The following is a 21,122-nucleotide window of genomic DNA, read 5'->3' on the forward strand; positions in this document are numbered from 1 at the left end:
TCCCTGCAGATGTGTGGGTCCTCACCAGGTACTCTGGCTTCCTCCCATAGTCCAAAAAAAAAGATTGTTAGGTTAACTGGTCTCTCTAAATTGCCCTTAGGTGTGAATGAGTGCGCATGGTTGTTTGTCCTGTATATCTCTGTGTTGCCCTGCGATGGATTGGCGACCTGTCCGGGGTGTACCCTGCCTCCCGCCTGTAGACTGCTGAAGATAGGCACCAGCTCCCCGATGACCCACTATAGAATAAGCCGTAAAGAAGATGAATGAATGAAAGAATATCTATCTCTATCTCTCTCTCTCTCTCTCTCTATCTCTCTCTCTCTCTCTCTATATATATATATATATATATTTTTCTTCAACAAAATGTATTATCTTTAAAGATATTTTGAATTGTGTATCAAAGATTCAGAGCAGTGAACCTGACTGCAAGGAGTCTCACAGGACTGCTTGCTCCTGTTGTGAATATTCTTTTATTTATTATATATGCTTGGAGTAAGAGGACAAACTGATTATAGTTACGGTACTCTGAGAGATCTCTCATTTAATTGGTTTCTCTCCAGGTTCTGAGTGTTATGATTCTGGCCCGTCTGCCTGCTCTGCTCTCACTCATGCCATCAACTCATCTGCTTCACCTGTCTGCTGCTGCGCTGCTGCGCAATCACCGTCATGCCACACACCTGTGGAGCTGCAGTTATATACAGCCCTCTGACAGGCAGACGGTGCCAGATTTTCGAGAACATTTGTGAGTAGTTATCCAGCGTTTCTTCCTGACTGATCTTGTTCTCTGACCTTGCCTCGCCTCACGAATTTGGCCTTCCTGCCTGCCCCTTGTCTGACGCCTCTAGCCCTGGAACTCGACTCTGTTTCTGTCCCTGGATTTACGCCCCAGCCAAGCCAATGGTTTATTCAGCCTGAACCCGCCTGGCTCTCAAGTCCGCCTGGAATTATTGTCAAGAGGACAATCGCAGCTCTCTGTGTTCCGGTCACAGCTTCAGCTGATTCCCCTGAGGATTTGGATCAGTCGGCAATCCGACTTCAGTCTGTTGGATTCTTCCTCATTAACTGTCTGGATCTCATCCTCTTCTGGATTCTGCGCCTCATTCCCAGACTGAGAAGTGATTCGTTGAAGCTGACTGTTGCTCTCCTGGTTTCTGATCCTGAGTTACTGAATAAACCTTTTTAACTTTTCACTTTGTGTTTGGCTGAATTTGGGTTCTGTTTCAGGCCGTGATACTGAGCAAGAAACTTGAGTCTGATGTCTCTTAAGCAACTGTAGGTAGTGTTGCTGTATCCATGATTAAAATAAATACAATTGTCCCAGTAAAAGCAACAAATATCATAATGCTACATTTTGATTTGTGTAGTTATTAACTGTGCTGAGGATGTGTAACTCCATGTCTTGATGAAATCTGCTGGGCGTCATTAAATAAATGACATTTTAGCAATTGGCATTTTACACTAAATTTAAATATCTGGAATCAATCTGGACAATATGTCCTTGAACTGAAGTGTTGGAGAAGAAAGCTGATGTGATATTTGCTCTGTACAAAGAAATTGAAATGAGCAGAACTGTTCCTTCTGCACATTAAGATATCGCTAAGGAACTTTGCTACTAATTGTTATATTTATGAAAAATAAAGCCAAAGACTCAAAGAAAAGCTGCAGATTTTCTAAAATCAACATTGAAGTGAGTATGAGTTAAAAATTGCTGAGTTTCAAACTTGTGCAACAAGTGTGGCATGATATATATAAATTAATTGGTGTCTTTAGACTCATTTGTGAGTTGCCGGAATGTTTGTTTAAAACTCATTTCCATTATATATACAAGTCGATCAAATATCTTTAATTTTTTCTTTGAGTTATTGTGGGATCCAAATGCTGCAATACTGCAGAATAAAGACTCACTGGGGACAAAAGTTGGATTAATTGAAATACAAAGTTGGCAAGGCATGATTTCGACAGAGTTACAAAGATGCAAAACTGACAAAAACTGCATGGCTGAAAAACACTGCTGAAATCAAGTTAAGAAAAACATGGAAAACTTTCATTTATAACCATCTGAGTTTTGTTTCTGTTGGCATTACTTCCTCTCGGTAACCAGCTATCTTTGTATTTATTTGCTTCACTAGCTGGTTACCGAGAGGAAGTAATGCAAACAGAAACAAAACACAGATGGTTATAAATGAAAGTTTTTAACATAATTTAAAACCAACACCAACTTATAAACATAAGTACAAACTGAAAACCATTTAAGTACAAATATCCAGTTCCATCACTTTTATCAGTCCCACCTTTGCTGCATAGCAAATGTAAGTGCAACTAATATAAAAGAAAATTATGTCAACGTTATATTTGCATCAAAATCTTTCTGTAAGAAAATATGCCACAAACATCAGATTTGGATGTTCAAAGTTTCTGTTTTTTCTGTTCCATCAAAGCTTTTGACGGTCTAAAGGACCTCTGCACTGTCAATCACTCAGAATATTAAGACACATAACCCATTTCCCCTTGTGAGGACCGGTCCAAATGTCCACATAATGTTGGTGTTTTGTCAGGGACAGACAAAAGTTAGAATTAGAATTACCTCTTATGACTTGGGCCAAGCATTTTGAGTGTCCTCCCACAAGCTTTTCACAATAATTTGCTGGAATTACGGCCCATTCATCTTGGCAGAACTGGTGTAACTGAGTCAGGTGTGTGGGCCACCTTGTTAGTGTCAATATCAATTTGAAAGACCCATCTGTGCCTTCCTTGGAGTAAGAGGACAAACTGATTATAGTTACTCTGAGAGATTTCTCATTTTAATTGGAAGTTTATTTATTTGAAAGTTGTTGCTTTAAAATACAACGATGTTAAATAGAGGTGTGCCTGTTCTTGTCAGACTGTGGGATTTTTTAACAGGCAATTTATAGAAATAGGCTAAATAGTTTCAACTGTAAAATACTTAAGAATCGCCGTCCCAGAGAAGTAGTGTTGCAGTAGTTTAGCAGTAACACTTTTAGCCCAGCAGGTGTCCATAGTGCATCTAATAGCTGGTTAGCACATTAAACTTAAAGAAGAAGTGTTCTCCCGTCATGCATTGCTCTGCCAACGTATGCAAACAGGAACATGGCCATCGGTTTTTAACGTCGGTGTTTTTTAATTGTCTCCTCTGAGAGCTTCACGCAGCCTGTGACAGTCCGTGAAACTGTCACGGAAGGAAGCCCACGGTAGAGTCCAGCAGCGGAGCGTTCAGACTCTGAAAGCGGCGTCGTGGTTGTTGTTCATCAAAACCCAGTCAGGTAACGGCCGGTTAGCTCAGTGCTAGCACAGAAAAAAAAAAAGATACAGTCAGTAAGAATAATGTAATTGTTATGGCGTTCATTTGGAAATTCGACTTTTTTACTGTTATCCGGTAAATGACACATGAAACGCACATCCATGTTCTCCTTCGAAACCAGAAGAGATGGTCTTAAATGGGACGAATATAGTTTCCCCCCTCTTAAATAAGAGCCTTGACACGACTACATAATTGATTTCCACGTCATGACCCGAAAACCAGTTCCCACACATTCCTGTATATGCCTATTATTTTTTCCACCATAAAAAGGAAGTTATAAACTGACACTGACGTTTAGGTGTCGAGTAGTTTGGATTGACAAGAGTGCCAATGAAAATAAAAATATTGTGTTCAATAGAAAAGCCACATTGTTGTTGCCTTTATACTGCAGCTTACACTGATTCAGTTGTGTGTTTGATAATGATTAAATTTCAGCTGAAAGCTCCAAACAATCCGCAGCTGTTTTCTAAAACGTTTTGATTGAGTTGCACCATTCAGGCGTTTCCTGGCTGGCACCAATTTCTTTGAAGTCTAAATAAAAATGGAAAGTAAATAAAAAAAAAAGGATTAAAATAAGTCAGCCAGACAAAAATTATACGTTTTAAATAATCAACTTTGCCTCAAAAGTCTTGTCTCACATCTAGTTTTTAGTTTTACCATTTTAGGAAGTACAACATATAACCTTTCTCAGAAGACATGAGGAGCCTGCAGGGCCTGTGAGGTAAAAGGACATCAGTTAAATGGGTTTTATTGCTTTTAAAAAGCAATAAAAGCAGATTAAAAGTATTATTAATTTCTAAAATGCACTGGTAACCATTATGCCAAATTAATTTCATCTGATATTTTCAGGTAAAGTTTTTGGTACAATTTTAAAGTAATCACTGACTCAGACATAGAATGTTTATCTTATTTAGTTGAAAATGAATTTAGGTTAAAAAAACAGTTTGACTTATTTAAGTAAGAAAATGTAGATGTAAGCAATAAAGTTAAAGGAAAAACTACTGCCAAAAGCCAACATTTACAGGAAAACCTGTACATTTTGTTAATATAAACTCCTGGTTCACAAACTAGTTTTAGGCCAAGCCAGTCTGTAAAGAAGAAATACACACATGGAAAATACAGAAAGGAAAATGGTTTAGGTTTGGTAGCACAAAAAACAAGAAATAACAATTATGCACAATCCTTTTCCAAATTTCCCAGTTTTCATGGGTTAATATCGCCAATATGTGAACTAGTTTATGTCTTTTGATGCGCTTTGCCAAAGCAATAACATTCTTAGGAACCACCATCTCTGAGGACCTGAGATGGTCTTCACACATAGACACTGTACGGAAGAAGGCCCAGCAGAGACTGTTCTTCCTGAGGCAACTTAAAGAAGTACAACCTTCCACAGGAGCTTCTGGTCATCTTCTACACTGCCATCATTCAGTCTGTCCTGTCTTCATCCATCTCAGTGTGGTTTGGTTCATCCACCAACCAGGACAGGTCCAGACTGCAATGAACAATCAGGTCTGCAGAGAGAATCATCAGGGCTGACCTTCCCTCCATCCAGGACTTATACAGGTCTATAGTCAGGAAAAGAGCTGCTAAAATCTCTGCAGACCCCACACACCCTGCACATAAACTGTTCAGAGCTTTACCTTCAGGCTGCCGTTACAGAGTACTGTTTACTAAAACCAGCCGCCACAGAGACAGTTTCTTCCCCCAGGCTGTTTCTCTGATGAACATTTAATAGAGTACAAAACAACTGCATACTGAAGTTGCAAATGTACCTTTGTATATGTATATTTGTATATATGTATATTTAAGGACATAAAGATATATGCATAATATATCTTATAACGGATTAAAAAAAACCAAAAGAAAACCCAGAGAGCAAAGTGTAACGGAGTCAAATTCCTTGTTTGTATGTGCGAACTTGGCAATAAAGCTGATTCTGATTCTGATTAAAGAAGACTTTTCTTCACCCTTTTACTATTCATAAGATGGGGATGAAACAAATAATTACAACTCAGTTTGTTTAAAGAAGTACAACTATATGAAAGCTCAATATTTTTGCAGTATTTCTTTGCTGCATAGAATCACTTTTCTCACTTTTGATAGTATTCAACATTTGTTTTAGTCTAAAAGATCTACTAGGCACAATGCTGCAGCATATCTTATTAAATTACTTTTTATTTGCTAAAGAAACACTGATTTGCTTCCCTTTTTTGTCCATAGCAATTTTGTTTTGCACTTTTTTTTTTGCAAATGACCAAGACATGTAGGCATACAGAATGAAATCTCCTGTAGGAATAAGTATTACTAATAAGTTTAAAATGTCTATGAAATGCGTCTGATATTGGCACACTCCAGAGTTTCAGTTGATGTCATTTTCTTTTAGCTCCAAATATAAACCTATTTAGATCAGAATAATCAGGAAATTGTCCTAACCCTGCAGTGTCTATTCAGAAAAAATATCTTAATTGGATAAATGATAGAAGACTGTAAACATGCTCGTATAAAGTCTGAAGAAACCGCAGCATTGTGTAACAGTAGTGTGTTTATAGATCTCCTGACACGTGAAGCAGCTAAAAGGGAAAAACCCCTTATAAAATAGTGTTTCAGCTAGCTTACTGTATACCTGAGCAGGAGTCCCACGGTCTTTTTAAGTTTTTGATGTGGGCTTGTGGTTTGTAATGTGGGCTACTCAAAACATATTCAGTAGTGCATTAGGTGAAGTGTTTCTGATATGCTACGCCTCTGGGGCCTTATTGAATTTATAAACATAAAAGCAAAAGAACCATTTCCAATTTTTCCCCCAATGGGTAAAATTTTTGAGTATCAGGAGCAAAGTGACATGCAAATAAAAAACAAATGATTCACACATTAATAACAATGACCATAGAATTAGAGTTCATCAACTATACTGTAGATTTGTGACAAAGATACAAAGTAAAAAACTAGAATAGAAGTGTAACTGTACAAACTTATATTTATTTTCTATATTTGTGTATATATAGGTTATTTATAAGACATTGGAGAGGGCAACAGGAATGTAAACAGTTTATTTTTTCAGTTGGGAGCCGTGCTGGTTGTGCAGCTGCTTGAAGGAAAGACCTATGATATCGTTCCTTAGTGCACTGTCACTGAAAGACCTTTTAAATATATAAAATATTACTTAATATCCAAAAACTGATTGTTTAATAAATGTTAAATGGGTTAAACTTATATAGCGCCTTTCCAGTCATACTGACCACTCAAAGCGCTTTACACTAGAGCCACAGTCCCCCAATCGCATCGACAAATGTCCACAGATTCATATACCGAAACGCGGATCGGTAGGCAACTTAAAGTTAAGTGCCTTGCCCAGAGGAACATCGACATGTGGCAGGAGGAAGCTGCCACATGTCGATACCACAGCTTATGGAATGCAGGGCGACTACTCTTCCCACTGAGCCACAGTCGCTCCGTGGGAAGAGTGACTGTGGGGTGTCCTCATTTTTTTTTTCTGTGAATCCAAATTTGAGCAACTACATGAAATCAATACAAGACTTAGAAAATGGAATGGAATATCCTTATTTTATCACAAATGGAATATGGGCTAATGTGGTTAAAAACTTCATTTGGTTATTTTTTTCTTTATGTGTTGTTTACCTTTGGCCTTAAAAGTAACTTTAAGAATCTGACTGAAAATCTGTGAACGGTGTGAGGTTTTCCTGACACCAATTTATCCTGTTTTAGAGGACTTTCATATAAGTTGCTCAGGTTCTGTGTTCTGCTTCCAGAACCATTGATGTCTGTTGTTACAACTAAATGAATTTACATTGCAGAATCAGTGTGTGCTATTTAGGTGGTTGGAGCCAAAATGACAAATTTAGACAATTAAGAAGAAGGTAGTGAAAGTACAGTATTTTTTACAATGCACATTGTATCCATCACTTCTCTACGTTTCCCTACAGTTGGATAAACTAGCTGCTTTTTTGCAAGTGTGTACTGGAACAGAGTAGTGTCTTTTACTTTTTAAATTTAAATATTTGTTTTACGTTTGGCAAACATGTAAGACAGAGGGGATTTTGAATCTTAAGCACAGTATGTTTGGGTATGTATTAAATATAAGTTGTGCTGGACCAAATTGGTAAGAAATTAGCAAAATGATTAAAAACTGTTTAGAAATGTTTAGGCTAAATATTCTGTATATGATGAGTTTTCTAAGAAAAACATAACAAAAATGAAATCATGATTAGAGATGCGAGAGGCTTTTCCTCGCTGATACTCATTTCCAGTTTTCTTTGAGGTCTAACATGCAGATTCCAGTTTTTGACAATAAATTTTTTTTCTAAGGACTAAAACGCATAAGTGATACAGTGTGATGCAGGTTATACAAGAGAATTTGTATAAATGAAGGGATTGCAAGATTATCCTAATTTATGCATCAAAGCAAATGTCCCTAACCTTCATCTGATTTGAACTTAATAAAGGGACATCAATATTCACAGTTGGTTGATGCATGTATAGACTGAAGATGTTGGGAGTTCTTATTTTTTATGCATTTTAATGAAGAAATGATCAGAGCAGTCCAACCCAAAACTGGTCAATTCTGATCCCTACTGGATTTATAGATCTGTCTGGATATGTGATATGTGTTTATCATTCGATCGCCCCCTAGACCCCTCACTTTGTGCCACTTGGACTTATCCAAAGAGAGGGAAACAAACACATATCCAGATTTTGTCATTGGTCTGCATGTTGACAACTGTATATCGATAACTCCATGGTTCTGTTGGAGTGATTGGCTGCCTGTGGGCGGATTCTCGCGGTGACTCTTCCCCAACATGCCAGAAAGCTCTCAGCTTGCTTCCTACTCCTCTTGAAATAGACCTAGAGGCAGTGTCTGTACCATTGTAGCTCGCGGAGGAGCCTAAACTCTCCAAGCTGCTTTCTTGCCCTAAGGATATTATGAACCTACTCCCTCATAGCCGCTACCAGTTTCTGGCTCTTCCTCATTAGCAAAGGAATGGCAGGAAGATGCATTCTGTGTCCAAGTCTGCAGCTGAGAAAGCTAGTTATTTCCTGGCTGTCATTTTATTTAGCACTATAATTTGATTTGATTAATGCGTGTTTGAGCAGTGTTCCTCATGACTGCGTAGGCCATAATATTTCTATACTAAAAGTCTTTCTTTCTTGGTCTTATGTAACATTCTAATGCTCTGGGAACCGAAGTTTGGGTTTTCCTTAGCTATAAACATTAAACAGGATCAGAAATAAATGCATGAAATATGACTGTTTATTGAATCTATATATTAAAAATGTAAATTATCTTTTCAATGAAATGCTAATTCATTAAAATGCACTTTTAATGTTTTAATGTTGGTAACGTACATTAACTGAACATCAATGGTATTGATGACATTTTCTTAGATATGGATAATGACTAATGTACCGAAATAATGGTTCTAATTTCATATTTATTGCAATGAAGATCTGTGAAAACTTCCTTTCAGTGTGTGAACATGGCGAGTCCAAGGACCAGAAGAGTTCTGAAGGAAGTGAGAACCCAAGATGAGAATAATGTAAGTCCTCCCCCATTGGTGTATTTATGTGATTTGATTTCATCCAAGAAAAAAATCTCATCTTACCTTCCTGGAAACAAAATGCAATTTACAAAGAAGCTTGTATTTGTGAAGCCTTCAGTGATGATCCTTTCAGCAGTGCTCAAATAAGCCAAAAGTCATTTTAGATGGTCGATATTTGGTTGGCCCACATCTTTGGCAGAGATCTTTTTTCCAGGGATAAAATATTACCTTTGAACTTAGTACAAACCAAGAAGACTTTTATTGCAATCAGTGTTTATTCTGAAATACAAATAGTTGAGTATCCATATTTGAATGCAATATTTTCTGCAAACTAGCTTCTAAAAAAAGCTAATGCACAGTGTCAGGTTATATAATTACCACCTTTATTGATTTTTCCAATGACTGTTTTCTTCGCAGCTTTGTTTTGAGTGTGGGGCCTTTAACCCTCAGTGGGTTAGTGTCACATATGGCATTTGGATCTGCCTTGAGTGTTCTGGAAAGCACAGGGGGCTGGGAGTGCACCTGAGGTAAGAGGGCTAGAATACATCATGGTTTTGTTAAAATGATTAATCTTTAAAATCTGCCTTGCTCACATCAGATCCTTTGTGATTTTCTTGGTTTTTCAGTGTTTGCTGCCAAAGCATATTGTTATAATTAGTCTTTGATTTGTCTCCTGTCCTCAGTTTTGTGCGCTCGGTCACCATGGACAAGTGGAAAGACCTTGAGCTGGAGAAAATGAAAGCTGGTGGAAATGGAAAATTCCACCTGTTTCTAGAACTGCAAGATGATTATGACCCGAACTGGACCTTACAGGAGAAGTACAACAGCAGAGCCGCTGCACTCTTCAGAGACAAGGTGAGCTACACACACCCAGAGTTTTATGACTGGAATGTAATGGATCTGATCTGGAAAGGAAAGGAAACAGCATCCTGTTGCACTTTTTTCTAGCGTTGGACCCAAATTCTACAACAAAAGTGATATTTAATATTTGTTTGATGGAAATAAAACTGTAAATATTAACTGAAGACAAATGTCATTAAAGGTCAAACTTGTCAACATTCTACATTACTTGTTTTATAAATTCAGTGTATTGCAAAAATACACTGAATGAAAATGGTCCCATTTTTTCTAATTACTACCACACACTTTGTTGTATTGTTGGATTGTACATGATTAACCAACACAAAGTAGGACATAGATGTAGAGTGAAAAAAAGGCTCCACTGTTTAAAAAAAAGAGAACATTTAAAGTATGTTGTGCATCTGTGTTCAGCCCCCTTTAATCTGATACCTCTAAAAAAAATCAAGTTCAACAATACTCTATTGCAGAGAAGAAGTTTAAAGCATCCAGTAAATCTAATCTTTAGTTATCTTGCAAGGAAGAATGGGCAAAAACTTTACTGTACAAAGCTGGTAGAGACATACACAAGACTTACTCGATGATTCTATGAAGTGTTGACTCAGTGGAGCTAAATTCAATACAATTTTACGCCAGACATTTTAATAAATTTTTTTTATTATGCATACTTTGTCACCTTGTGTTGATTTGTCCCAAAAAATTTCTCTGAAGTACATTAAAGTTTGTGGTTGTAACATAACAAAATAACATGATAATAATAATTTAATGGATAATACTTTTGTAAGGGACTATAAATAAAGTAATTTTTTCTTTTGCTCCGAAGAGTTCACTCTTGATTTACTATTTTAGGTAGCAACATTAGCTGAAGGGAAGGAGTGGTCCATTGATACATCCTCCGCCAGAAACTGGACTCCTCCTCAGCCAAAGTCAAGCCTTTCATCCTCTCACCGGTAATTTAATTGGAGGATTTGAACACATCAATGCTGGTTGTGATTGACACAGACCAGCCATTAAATGTGTGAGTATGTACTGTTTAAATCCAGATCTGGAGGTTCAGGACAGAATCCAGTCAGTTCTAACGACAAAGCTTTCGAGGATTGGTTAAGTGACGATGTCAACTCTTATCAAAGGTAAGATTTTCTTCTGTCATTAAATCCTTATTTGTTGTGCATCTGAAGTTATGTGTTGGTAATTTATGTAACATGGCTTTCATTGTTCTTCAGTGGGGGAGGCTACAGTGGGAACCAAGAGAATCGTTATGTTGGCTTTGGCAACACAGTAACCCCGGAGAAGAAGGATGATGACTTCTTGAACAATGCAATGTCTTCAATTTACTCCGTAAGTCATCGTACATCATTTTTAAATTTGTCTTTTTCCAGGCTGTACTATTATTCATAATTTATGTATTTGCTCCCATTTAATGTGGATTGTTGCTGTGTTTTGCAGGGCTGGAGCAGTTTTACTGTTGGTGCCACCAAAATTGCTTCAATTGCCAAAGATAATGTAATTGAAAATGTTTTGTTACGTTGGGACTTAGAAGTAACGCCCCTTGAAGACCTGTGAAACTCATTTTATTTCTTTTTCTTCTGCTTAAACAGACATCAAAACTGGCAAACCAAGCAACGTTAAAGGTAAGAAGAGCATCTCAATTAGCCTGTTAAAGCCAAAGTTTCCCTTGTGCTTTTCATTCGATTGCATTGAAATACTCCCTTTTAGCTTGGGGTTGTTGTTCTCATGGACGTGTAGTATTCTGTTGACTATGTATTATGCATGTTAAACACTTTGTAGCTATAATAATAGTGTTATTACTAATATCTCTCTGCCCTCCCTGGATGTAGATAAGGGGCTATAAAGCACCCCCTGAACCGGTAAAGCAGTTTATAGCTGCATGATGCCTTCTTTGCACATCATTTTATTTCAGGCTGCCCCATTTTATTTATTTATTCATTTTTTAAGCAAATTTTAAAGCTAGAACCATTGTGCATAATGTTGCTAAATGACATGTTAATGTGCTACCGCTTGTTAACACAAAGCATTGCTCGTATTGGTGCCTTGAGTTTATGTCCTGATATAGGAGGCATATTGGGACATAAACGGTAATTTTCGATAAGGATTGCAAAGAATTCCCACCCTTATTATGGATATGAGCTACTGTTCACTCACTTCCATATATAATGGGTTATCTATTATGCATGACTTTTTTTTTTGTCTTTTACAGCCCCCTAACAGAGATGTAAAATATAAAGAGGTGTAATGGCATGTGAAAACATTGTGTCCCCTGGATTTGCCACCTGGATTTTTATGTTGCCCTGCAGTGCACTCAGAGCAGTGCACATTGTACATAAAAATAATAAGTTATTATCCAAAGGTTCCACAATCCAATGAATAAATAATTTGTTAAATATTGTCACATTTAATGGTCAACAGTCCATGATGAAGTAATTTACACTCTCCCTGTTGCTCATTAAGTAGACCCTAACTCAGTGGTGTCAAATTTGTCAAGTCCTTGCGGACCCTGACCCCCCCCCCAAATTGAAAACACTACTTTTTTTTTTTTTCCTGCCAAGTTATAAATTAAACAAGCAACATCTTAATGGCACAAAGTCCAAATGGACCCCGGCTACACTTTGGACACCTAAATCAGTATAAAAGCAGTTCTGCCTTTTAAAAAGGAAGCTGATGTGTTTTCTTTGCACCATTACACCCTCTAGAGCTTTTTCAGTGTCATTGTGAATGCTCGGTGTTTGTGTGCAACTGAAGGACAAAGCAGCTCAGTGTTTTGCACTAATGTGGATCTTGAATTATGTTTTTATTCAAGTGAACTCTCCTCTCTGACTTCCAACTAGGCCACAGAGTTAGGACAGACAATAAATGAGAATGTTATCAAACCTACTCAAGAGAAGGTAACATTGATGTTTGAAGTTGTTGCTTTGGTGGTGGGCTGCTGGGCTTTTTAGACAAAGACAGCTTCAGATCTGAATGTACTCTTTCCTCCACTGCTCCACTCTGCCAGTTTTTCTGCTCAATGCCAGCTTACATTAAACGACACAATCTGAGTTTAATTACAAAATTGTATTTTCTGCCAGTGAGTGACAAGTGTCCGACCCTGAACTGGTTAGCTGTGGATATCTGTCTGTACAGTCAAACTTTAATTACATTAGGAGGTTAAGAAGGTGACATTTTAGGATGTATTACTGTCTTATTTTTAGGATCTCTGAATAAGATTAGGAGGTTTTTTTTTCTTTTCAAAAAAGAAATGAGGATGAGGTATCTACTACCTAATCATTGGTACATTAAAATAGTACTATTTATAAAAAGCAACAAAAAAAAGTATAGTGGTAGCAGAAATGGGCAATATGAAATTTAGTGGTAATAACAACTGATCATTCTTAGAAGATTAACTTTAATTGGCTGTTTGCAAACAGTCTGTGTGTAAGATACCTTAAAATAAATGAATCCTTAGTTGCAGTGGCATAATCTCACACAGAAGGAATTTCCCCTGTTCTTTACACTTTATTTCTTACGTTCTCCTCATAATGCGTCGTGGCAGGAAAAGCTAGGGGCCTCGTCCAGCCGTGTTTGTCACAGTTCCAATTTCTGACTTATGAGGACCAACACACGTGTTAAACATGAATGGCGTGTTCTCCTGACCTTCCCTTTCTGAAGAGTGGATAAGAGAAATGGGCCTCTGTCATATAATATTTATACTCAAGGAAATCAGGGGGTCATGGATTACTTACTAAAACAGATCCTAGACCCTCTGATGCTTCAACTATATTTACTTTATAGGAATTGTTGGGGGTGCTAATAATGTCACATGTGATTTTTGAAAAAAAAAATAAAAAACGTTCCTGGAGTGAGAGTTTTTTTGGCCACATGATTGAATGTATTTAAATTGCAGGCTGGTGTTTCCTTTTTTTATGAGATTATGCAACTACAATTAAAGTTTGATTTATTATACGGCAAAGTAATTTTGAACACAACCCAGCTTAACATCTCTACAGTCAAGTCAAGCCCCAAACATACCAACAACTTTATAGCTTGAAGGTATTCATACGTGCTAAGAAATGATTCATTCTTCCTTCAGATGTACCATTTGAAGATGGTTCATACTTTCGGGTTATAATGGTTTATTGGTGTGTGGTCGGGATTTGCATGACAATAGACTTCCTCTCAAAGAAAAAGCCATCACATGGTGTGGTTAAGGACAGCGTTTTCTATAGAGCTGCTTTTGCATAACAACTTTAACTTTGACTGTTGAATGAGTAGGAGCTACATCTACTTTCACACGCAATTAAATAATTGTCTTTAATTATCAAAGTTCAGAAGGATATCAAGAAAGGTGGAGATATCCTAATTCGGCATAAACTGTAGTTTATTCAATTCGAAACCCAGTGATTGAGAAAAATGCTTCTGTCTTCTAATGTACTGTTGGCATTAGTAATTCAAGCTGTCTGTAATTGTTCTCTCTGCTTTTTTAGAACCTTCTTGCTTTCGCCGCCTTAATTGGTTGTGCTGTTAACCAAAATAAATCACTTTTTCTCATCCAAATGTGACTGCTTACAGTTTATTGTAAACCAGTGCTTCTGTTTTTTACTGTTTTTGATAATAATTTGGCTCATCCAGGTCAAAGATGGCAAATTGATAGATGAAATGGCAGTCAGCATCACTGGGCTGGCAAACAAGGTAGGATGGGCAGTCCTCTGCCACTCTATTGATGCAAAACCAGTCTCCTGACTGCAGGTGGGTTGCCCACACTGAATAGTGTTTTAGTTGCACCTTCACTTTAAATCCAATCCTGTTGGACAGGAACAGTTCTGAGTGTCTTAGGAGGCTGGTTTTGCAGTGACAATGAAAGCCTGAACAATGCTAATGAAATGTGATCTCTTGTTTTTCTTGCTGCCATGAATATTCTGGCGGTGAGTACACTGTAGACCAGAATTTATCCTGTAATATTATTAGAACCATGTTTATCTTCTCAACAGTTAACAGTTAATTCACTAACTTTAATGTGTTTATATAAATAATGATGTTTCACTTTTAAATTCTATTTTGCATTAATGTTACAACTTCGTCATGTCATGTTTTTCAAAACTTGGTTTTGCTTTCTTTTAGGTTCAGGGAGCTGGCGCTAAACTGACAAACCTGTTTTCTGGAAAACCGCAAGATGGGTAATTTAATTAACTGATATTTTTGCCTCCAAATGAAGGTGGATTTTAATTACTTAAAATATAACAGAAAAGCTAACTTATTTAAGTAATTCAGTTTTAAAAGTGAGACCCGTGTATTACATTGAATAATTACATGCTGATATTTGAAGTGTTTCTGTCAATTTCACAGAAATAAGAATATAAGATAAAACCAATAAAGGATATTTGATGTAAAAATGTCATGTTATGACAGCATTTCGGCCACATAATCATGAGGATGACTTCTCACTTGATGACCTGTCCCAGCAGACTGTCATTGGCAACCATCGCAATGAGAGTAATCCACAAAAGCTCATTGTTTGAGAGGTTCGCTCTCCAGAGTTCTGTGCCCCCGCATATTAATGAAAGGTTAAGAGCAACTGTGACACATACCCAATAGAGAATTTCTGGATTATTGGGAAGAAAAAGATGAAAGATACTAGAACCAACAATGCAGACTAGCTGAAGGGCACTGCTAAAGGAACCTGGGCTTCCTTAACACCTCAGCAAAGCCACAGGCTGATTTCCTCCATGCCACGCCGCATTGTTGCAGTAAATATTGCAAAAGGATACCTGACCAAGTGTTGAGTGCAGTTCATGGACATGCTTTTCTGTAGGTATAACATTTCTATAATAAAAATAACTTTTATAGGTCGTATGCTATTGTTCTGAGAAACTGAATTTAGGGTTTTCATTATCTGTAACTTATAATTATCAATATTAAAAGAAATACATTTTTCAAATATATCACTGTGTGTAATGAATTGGAGAAATTTAATTTCCGACATAAATAAATGTTTGAATTATATTTGAATAGATTCAAATTCACCTATAGTTGTTGCCTGTCCACTTTGTTGCTTGAATCAGATATAGTCTGATGTGCCTTTTTAAAAAAATAAATAAAATTGAATAAAGTCGGGTATGCAACAGAGAGAAAATCTTTCCCCTTTTGTATACCACAATGCAAGACAACCCACCATACTGTTTGCCCAAGCTGACACACACCAAAACAATTTGATATTGTAAAAATGATCTAAAATCCTCACACACAGACCTAACATACTTGAATCCATCTTAAAGAGTCATACAATGAATTAACATTTCTTTGTTTCCTTTTATGCTCAGCTCTGGTGGAGAGAGCTACCAGAACATGGATGCCACTGAGGGGTATCAAGGCAGCTCCAGTCAACCCGTGTCAAGGGATTTCTGGGAAACTTTTGGCAGCAACAGCTCTCTAAAGGAGAAGAAATCCCCCAGCAGTGACAGCTGGACCATGGCAGATAATTCTGCCAAAAAGAGCTCTGACAGTTGGGACAACTGGGGCTCTGAAGGAGCCTCCAACAACAAACACAGCACAGAGGAGAGCTGGGAGGCCTGGGACAACAACTGGGAGAATGCGGATGGTAAGACAAAGAAGAGTCCCTCAAAGCCTGCTGAGGAAGCCTGGGATAGTGCCGGCTGGTGATTGCCTCACAAACTTATATCACCTAAACTTTTTTTTTTTCCTTTCCACCTCTTCCCTCTTTATCTCCTGTTGTTCATTTCATTTGTACTTTCTGGAAGAGAGTTGCATTGGCTTAACTCCTATATATGCATTTGGAATGAATTTATTATTTACCCAAGACAGAATCGATGAAACTATATTTTATTAGGTAATGCCCCCATCTTAAAGAGTCATGCCTGATCAGTGTAGATAAATACATGACTTACATTATGGACTACCCAAATATTGTGGTTGTAAAGTAAAATAAAGCGGTGTGCCAACAATAACAGTGATTTGGCAACACTGTTGTTTTCTAACAATAAAATTAATGCATTATGGAAACAAAACTGGTATTGTAAATATGAGTCATTGTAAATATTACAGTATTGTTTTCTGTTTAGTCAGATTAGCCTTTTTGACCAATTGATGCCCATTTAGACCCTACAGTTGTTATTGATTTATATTAAATTACAATAAACCGTCATTGTAAGAGGTTGTCTACAGATAAATTTAATATGTGGAACACTGGTGTTCATATATCATTTGTCATGTTGGAAACATTGTTTTCCCAAAAACTGCATTGAGGAATGTGAGAGCTGCAGAATGCTTTGTTGTGCTAGCAGGACAAGAAAAGGAGACAACGGGATCGTTTGAAAATGAACCTGCCGCAGGCTAGTGTTGCTAAGTTACAGCACAGACCTCAATTACATATGTTTTAGTACAAGTTAAATTCATTCCTTTCCTAATGTTAAGAGAAAATGGTTTCTCAATGGATGAACAGTTTTTACTGTTTCTGTATATCCAGTTCAGCATAGAGTGAGCTTGTGCACTTAGGGAGTGATGAAACCATCATTACACACCAGACAAATTATGTGTATTACCTCATTTTCATAGAAATTTAAACAAGTACAATTAATAATATGATCTACTCATCACATGAATTTTCTATATTTCTTTTAAAGCTATGAGGGTCTGTTTGGGGCCTTTTGTGCGTTTAGTCTTATTGTTGTTTTCACCTTCATGCTCAGTTTTGCGTTTTTCACAAATTTGTGATGATTGATACAATGTGGCAATACCGCTCCATCTTTAATGCTCAGGTCAGATTTGTTTTACACAAACCTCGTGTTAGAGCAGACCTATCCTTTTACCCTCAAGTTTATGTTTTGAAGATTTATATTATGGAGCTTTGGAGAAAAAAAAATCAGATTCATTATTAATTATTTTAAGTGACGTTTCTTGTTGCAGTGAAGCACTCAGTACTGTACATGCGAATGAAAGTTGTTTCAAAGACTGTTTTCATGAGGATGGTGTTAAAGCAGCCAATCTGTGAGCAAAATACCTGTGACATCAACTCAGGAGGTATTTGTATATTTCATCTAATATGCAGGAATTTAATTTTGGACATGTGGTCACATTTAAAGTTAATATTAAAAATGATGCTCATTACAGCCCATATGCATATATTATCATTGTTTTTAAACACTTGAGTTATTTTGATGGCAAATTGCATCGGTTTACTTGCACTCACTGATCATAGAAGCAACTGGATTATCCTTATACGATTAAAAAAAAAAAAAAACACTAGTTTCATAAGGACATCATTCTTTTAAGAAAATTTCATTGGACAGCTCATTTCCTGTGTGGGAAAAAATTTAATTTGTATCAATATTTTTGAATTGGATTTCTTGCACTAGTGTGCAAGAAATCCAATTCAAAAATATTGATACGTCTTTAGTATGAATCCGTTACAAATTGCCAGTGGGTTGTTAGAACTGTTAAGATACAGTCTCATTAGGCCTAAAGATTTGTTATGATAGAAGAAATGTCGTCCAAATCCACTTTCCTACCTCTGAGGAAGTCATTTGATTACTGTTTAATTTGTTTTTGGAGAACAATCTTGTTTTCTGAGTCCCTCAGCTTTCACCTGTTGTTCTTTTTGTGTGTATGTGTTTAAAAAATGTGACTGTATGACGACTCTCGTAGTGATGTTTTCAGTGTAAATTCTGCGCTGTTTAAAATAAGAAATCCTTCCTGTGACATTCGTCTTGCTAAAACTCTGCAGTCGTGTTTATGTACACTCAAGCGTGAAAGCCTTAAACAGCCTTGGTAACTTCCTGTTGATAATGATGGATGTTTGCTTGTGTTTCTCTCTCTGATGCAGTGAGGTGTATATTTCAGTAAATGTTGCCCTTAACGTCCGCTATATTACTGAAACAATGTGAAGACTCTGGTACTTCTGTTGGGTTTTTCCCCCCTTTTTTGTGCTGTATTAAGGAGAAATAAAACCTCGTGATTTTAAGGGAAGACTTTGTGCTGAGACATGTCACCTTTTGCTTTGTTTTTAAGAGAGGCACAAGAGCAGTAAACCAGCAAATGTCTTGTTTGGCTCACTTTTTTCATGAATAAACTACAGAATGTGCTAAAAAAAAAATGCATTTAACTACTTTTTGTATAAAGTTGGGTTTTTTTAATTAATAACTAATTATTTTCCACATTATGGTAATTTAATTTATACAGTTTCCCAGAGCATCAGTTGATCTCTTTCTGTGCCTGTACAACATTTGAGATTGGGTATGTCTGTTTAGCTGTGAAACTAATCATGTCAAAATACTATTTTTGATGTCATGCATGATATTTAAAGTGGATATGAATACACGAAGTTGTTTCCTCGGTGAATTAAAGTGCAGTTGTCTGCTTGTTTCACCAGCAGCATTCCTATAAGGTGAGCCTGTGTTACCCATCACTTTAGGGCTGTGGATATTTTTTCCTGTACTCATGGTTCAGTGTAAAATAAAACCGTATCGTGAGTGACTCTGTTGGAGTGTACAGTCATTTCTTTAGTTGACGTGGCTGTAGCTAATTACAGCTTTATAAATGCAAACATTGTGTCAATATATATTTCAAAATTTCAGCAATAAAGATCCAGATTTTAAATGTAATATCTGCAATACGTTTTATGTTCAAATGCAAATATTTACCCCTAAAATGCTCAAACTACCATTATGCACTCTGTGTAAAAAGGTTTAAAGGTGGGCAAGATTTCTGTGGAGAAAAAAAATGAAGCAGATACAAGAAAACTTTAAACCTGATGCTGTAAATTCTAATTGATGGGGACTATATCTTTATATATATATTAAAAAATATGGAAGAGTACTGATCAAGTAATTTACCTTAAAAAAAAAAACTTTTGTGATTTACAATATGCAGTAGTAAGAAGGGTGTCATACTTCTTCACAATCTCTGCAGCATCTGTAGATTCCCTACAAGCAACTGAAGTTAGCCTCTGAGATGTAGTAGGGAGCGCCATCACCTGAAGGAAGTTCAAAGTAGAGCCTCTGCAGTGAAGGAGCTCAGCAGAGTTGCTTTAGGCATCATACTAACATTTTCACATTGCAACCACAAAAATGTATAAGCTTTATATGGGCAAAACCAACATAGATTACAATATAAATGTGAAGTAGGAGGAGAATTAGACATGGTGTGTATATATATTTTCATTTTCTTAAACCTAAAATCTGAAACACGTGCCATATTCAGCACTCAAGGGCTCCATTTGTACGGGGTATGTCTACCAGCTTTGCATTTGTAGGAACTGAAAAGGTTGTCTGTTCTTTGTAAAATTATCTAAGCTCAGTCGGATTGAAATAACTTATATAAAGAGCAATTTTAAAATATTGATGCAGACTGTTCTATTGTAGCTCTGGTTGTATGTTTTTGGTTGTCCTGCTGAAAGGTCAAATCTCTGCCCCTGTCTCAAGTATTTTGCTGCCTTCCAGGATTGCCGTTTTTCACCTCCATCTATCTTCCGATCTGACGAGCCTTTTTGACCCTGTTGAAGATGAGAATCCCCGCAGTAAGATGCTGCAACAACCATGTTTCAAGGTGGGAGTCGTGTGTTCAGGGGGATGTGCAGTGTCAGTCTTAGCATTTTCCATGTAGACCCAAAGGTCCAGTTTCGTCTGATCACAGCACCTTTTAGCATGTTTGCTTTGTGGTAAACTGCAAACAGGACTTCTTATGCCTTTTTTGTCAACAATGGCTTTTTTGTTGCCACTGTTCCATAAATGCCAGATTTATGTAAGACACGACTAATAGTTTTCTTGTCAAATGTTGTCACCTGAGGTATAAATCACTGTAGCTTCTCCAGAGCTGTTCTTGATGATGGCTTCTTTGGTTATTTTTTTTCCCTTTCCCAGCCTGCCAGGTTTACAGTTGGTTTATACTCTGTTTTTGGAGAATGGACTGAACATTGCCTGGTATATTGTTTTAAAACCTAATCCCACTTTAAATTTTCCCACATATTTATCCCTGACTTGTCTGATGTCTTCCTTGGTCTTCATGATGCGGTTTGTTTATTAATGTTTTTTACTTTGTGGTCAAGGGTATGAATACTATTGCAAGGCAGTGTATGTGTAACTTTGTTTAGTTGTGATTCTATGTATATACCACCTCTGTGGTGTGTTATAGGGGGTTTGTTCTTGTGTATTTTGGTATAAAAAAGCTTTTAAGTTATTTTGAGTTTTGTTTTGCATTTAGTCTGGTAATTTGGTGTTTTACATCCCAGGGAGCCTACATAATAACCCCACTTAAATAGCTATTCAATTTATGTGCCTATTAGAGGCAGTGACGGGGCGGTCTATAGAGAAGTACGTGTGTACGAATGAGGGCGGGGGGATGTCAGTGAGCGCACCCACATGCTTAAAAGAGGAAGGGTCTGC

General features: G+C 37.0%; 1 protein-coding gene and 1 long non-coding RNA gene across 8 annotated transcripts; one reads left to right on the top strand and one right to left on the bottom strand.

The window, feature by feature from the left end:
* Positions 1–2,804: 2,804 nt before the first annotated feature.
* On the bottom strand, positions 2,805–4,697 carry LOC124856686. Its single transcript, XR_007035392.1, has 2 exons — positions 3,417–4,697; positions 2,805–3,303 (listed from the first exon to the last, which is right to left on the bottom strand). It is a non-coding gene; the product is annotated as an uncharacterized LOC124856686 (long non-coding RNA).
* On the top strand, positions 2,843–19,215 carry arfgap1 (ADP-ribosylation factor GTPase activating protein 1). 7 transcript variants are annotated; one of them, XM_047347421.1, is made up of 14 exons: positions 2,843–3,281; positions 8,803–8,871; positions 9,292–9,401; positions 9,558–9,729; positions 10,582–10,682; positions 10,776–10,862; positions 10,956–11,070; positions 11,179–11,235; positions 11,331–11,363; positions 11,571–11,600; positions 12,579–12,635; positions 14,359–14,418; positions 14,848–14,903; positions 16,047–19,215. In XM_047347421.1, exons 2-14 carry the CDS (start codon positions 8,812–8,814, stop codon positions 16,384–16,386), a joined length of 1,278 nt encoding a protein of 425 aa, XP_047203377.1. In that variant the 5' UTR covers positions 2,843–3,281; positions 8,803–8,811; the 3' UTR covers positions 16,387–19,215. The 7 variants fall into 7 exon arrangements, with proteins under 7 accessions (XP_047203377.1, XP_047203379.1, XP_047203378.1 ...); XM_047347423.1 differs by lacking the exon at positions 14,359–14,418 and having other exon boundaries at positions 2,845–3,281; positions 14,854–14,903; XM_047347422.1 differs by lacking the exon at positions 11,571–11,600 and having other exon boundaries at positions 2,848–3,281.
* The last annotated feature ends 1,907 nt before the right edge of the window (positions 19,216–21,122 follow it).

This window comes from Girardinichthys multiradiatus, chromosome 20 (assembly GCF_021462225.1).
Source record: "Girardinichthys multiradiatus isolate DD_20200921_A chromosome 20, DD_fGirMul_XY1, whole genome shotgun sequence".
NCBI classification, from domain to species: Eukaryota; Metazoa; Chordata; class Actinopteri; order Cyprinodontiformes; family Goodeidae; genus Girardinichthys; species Girardinichthys multiradiatus.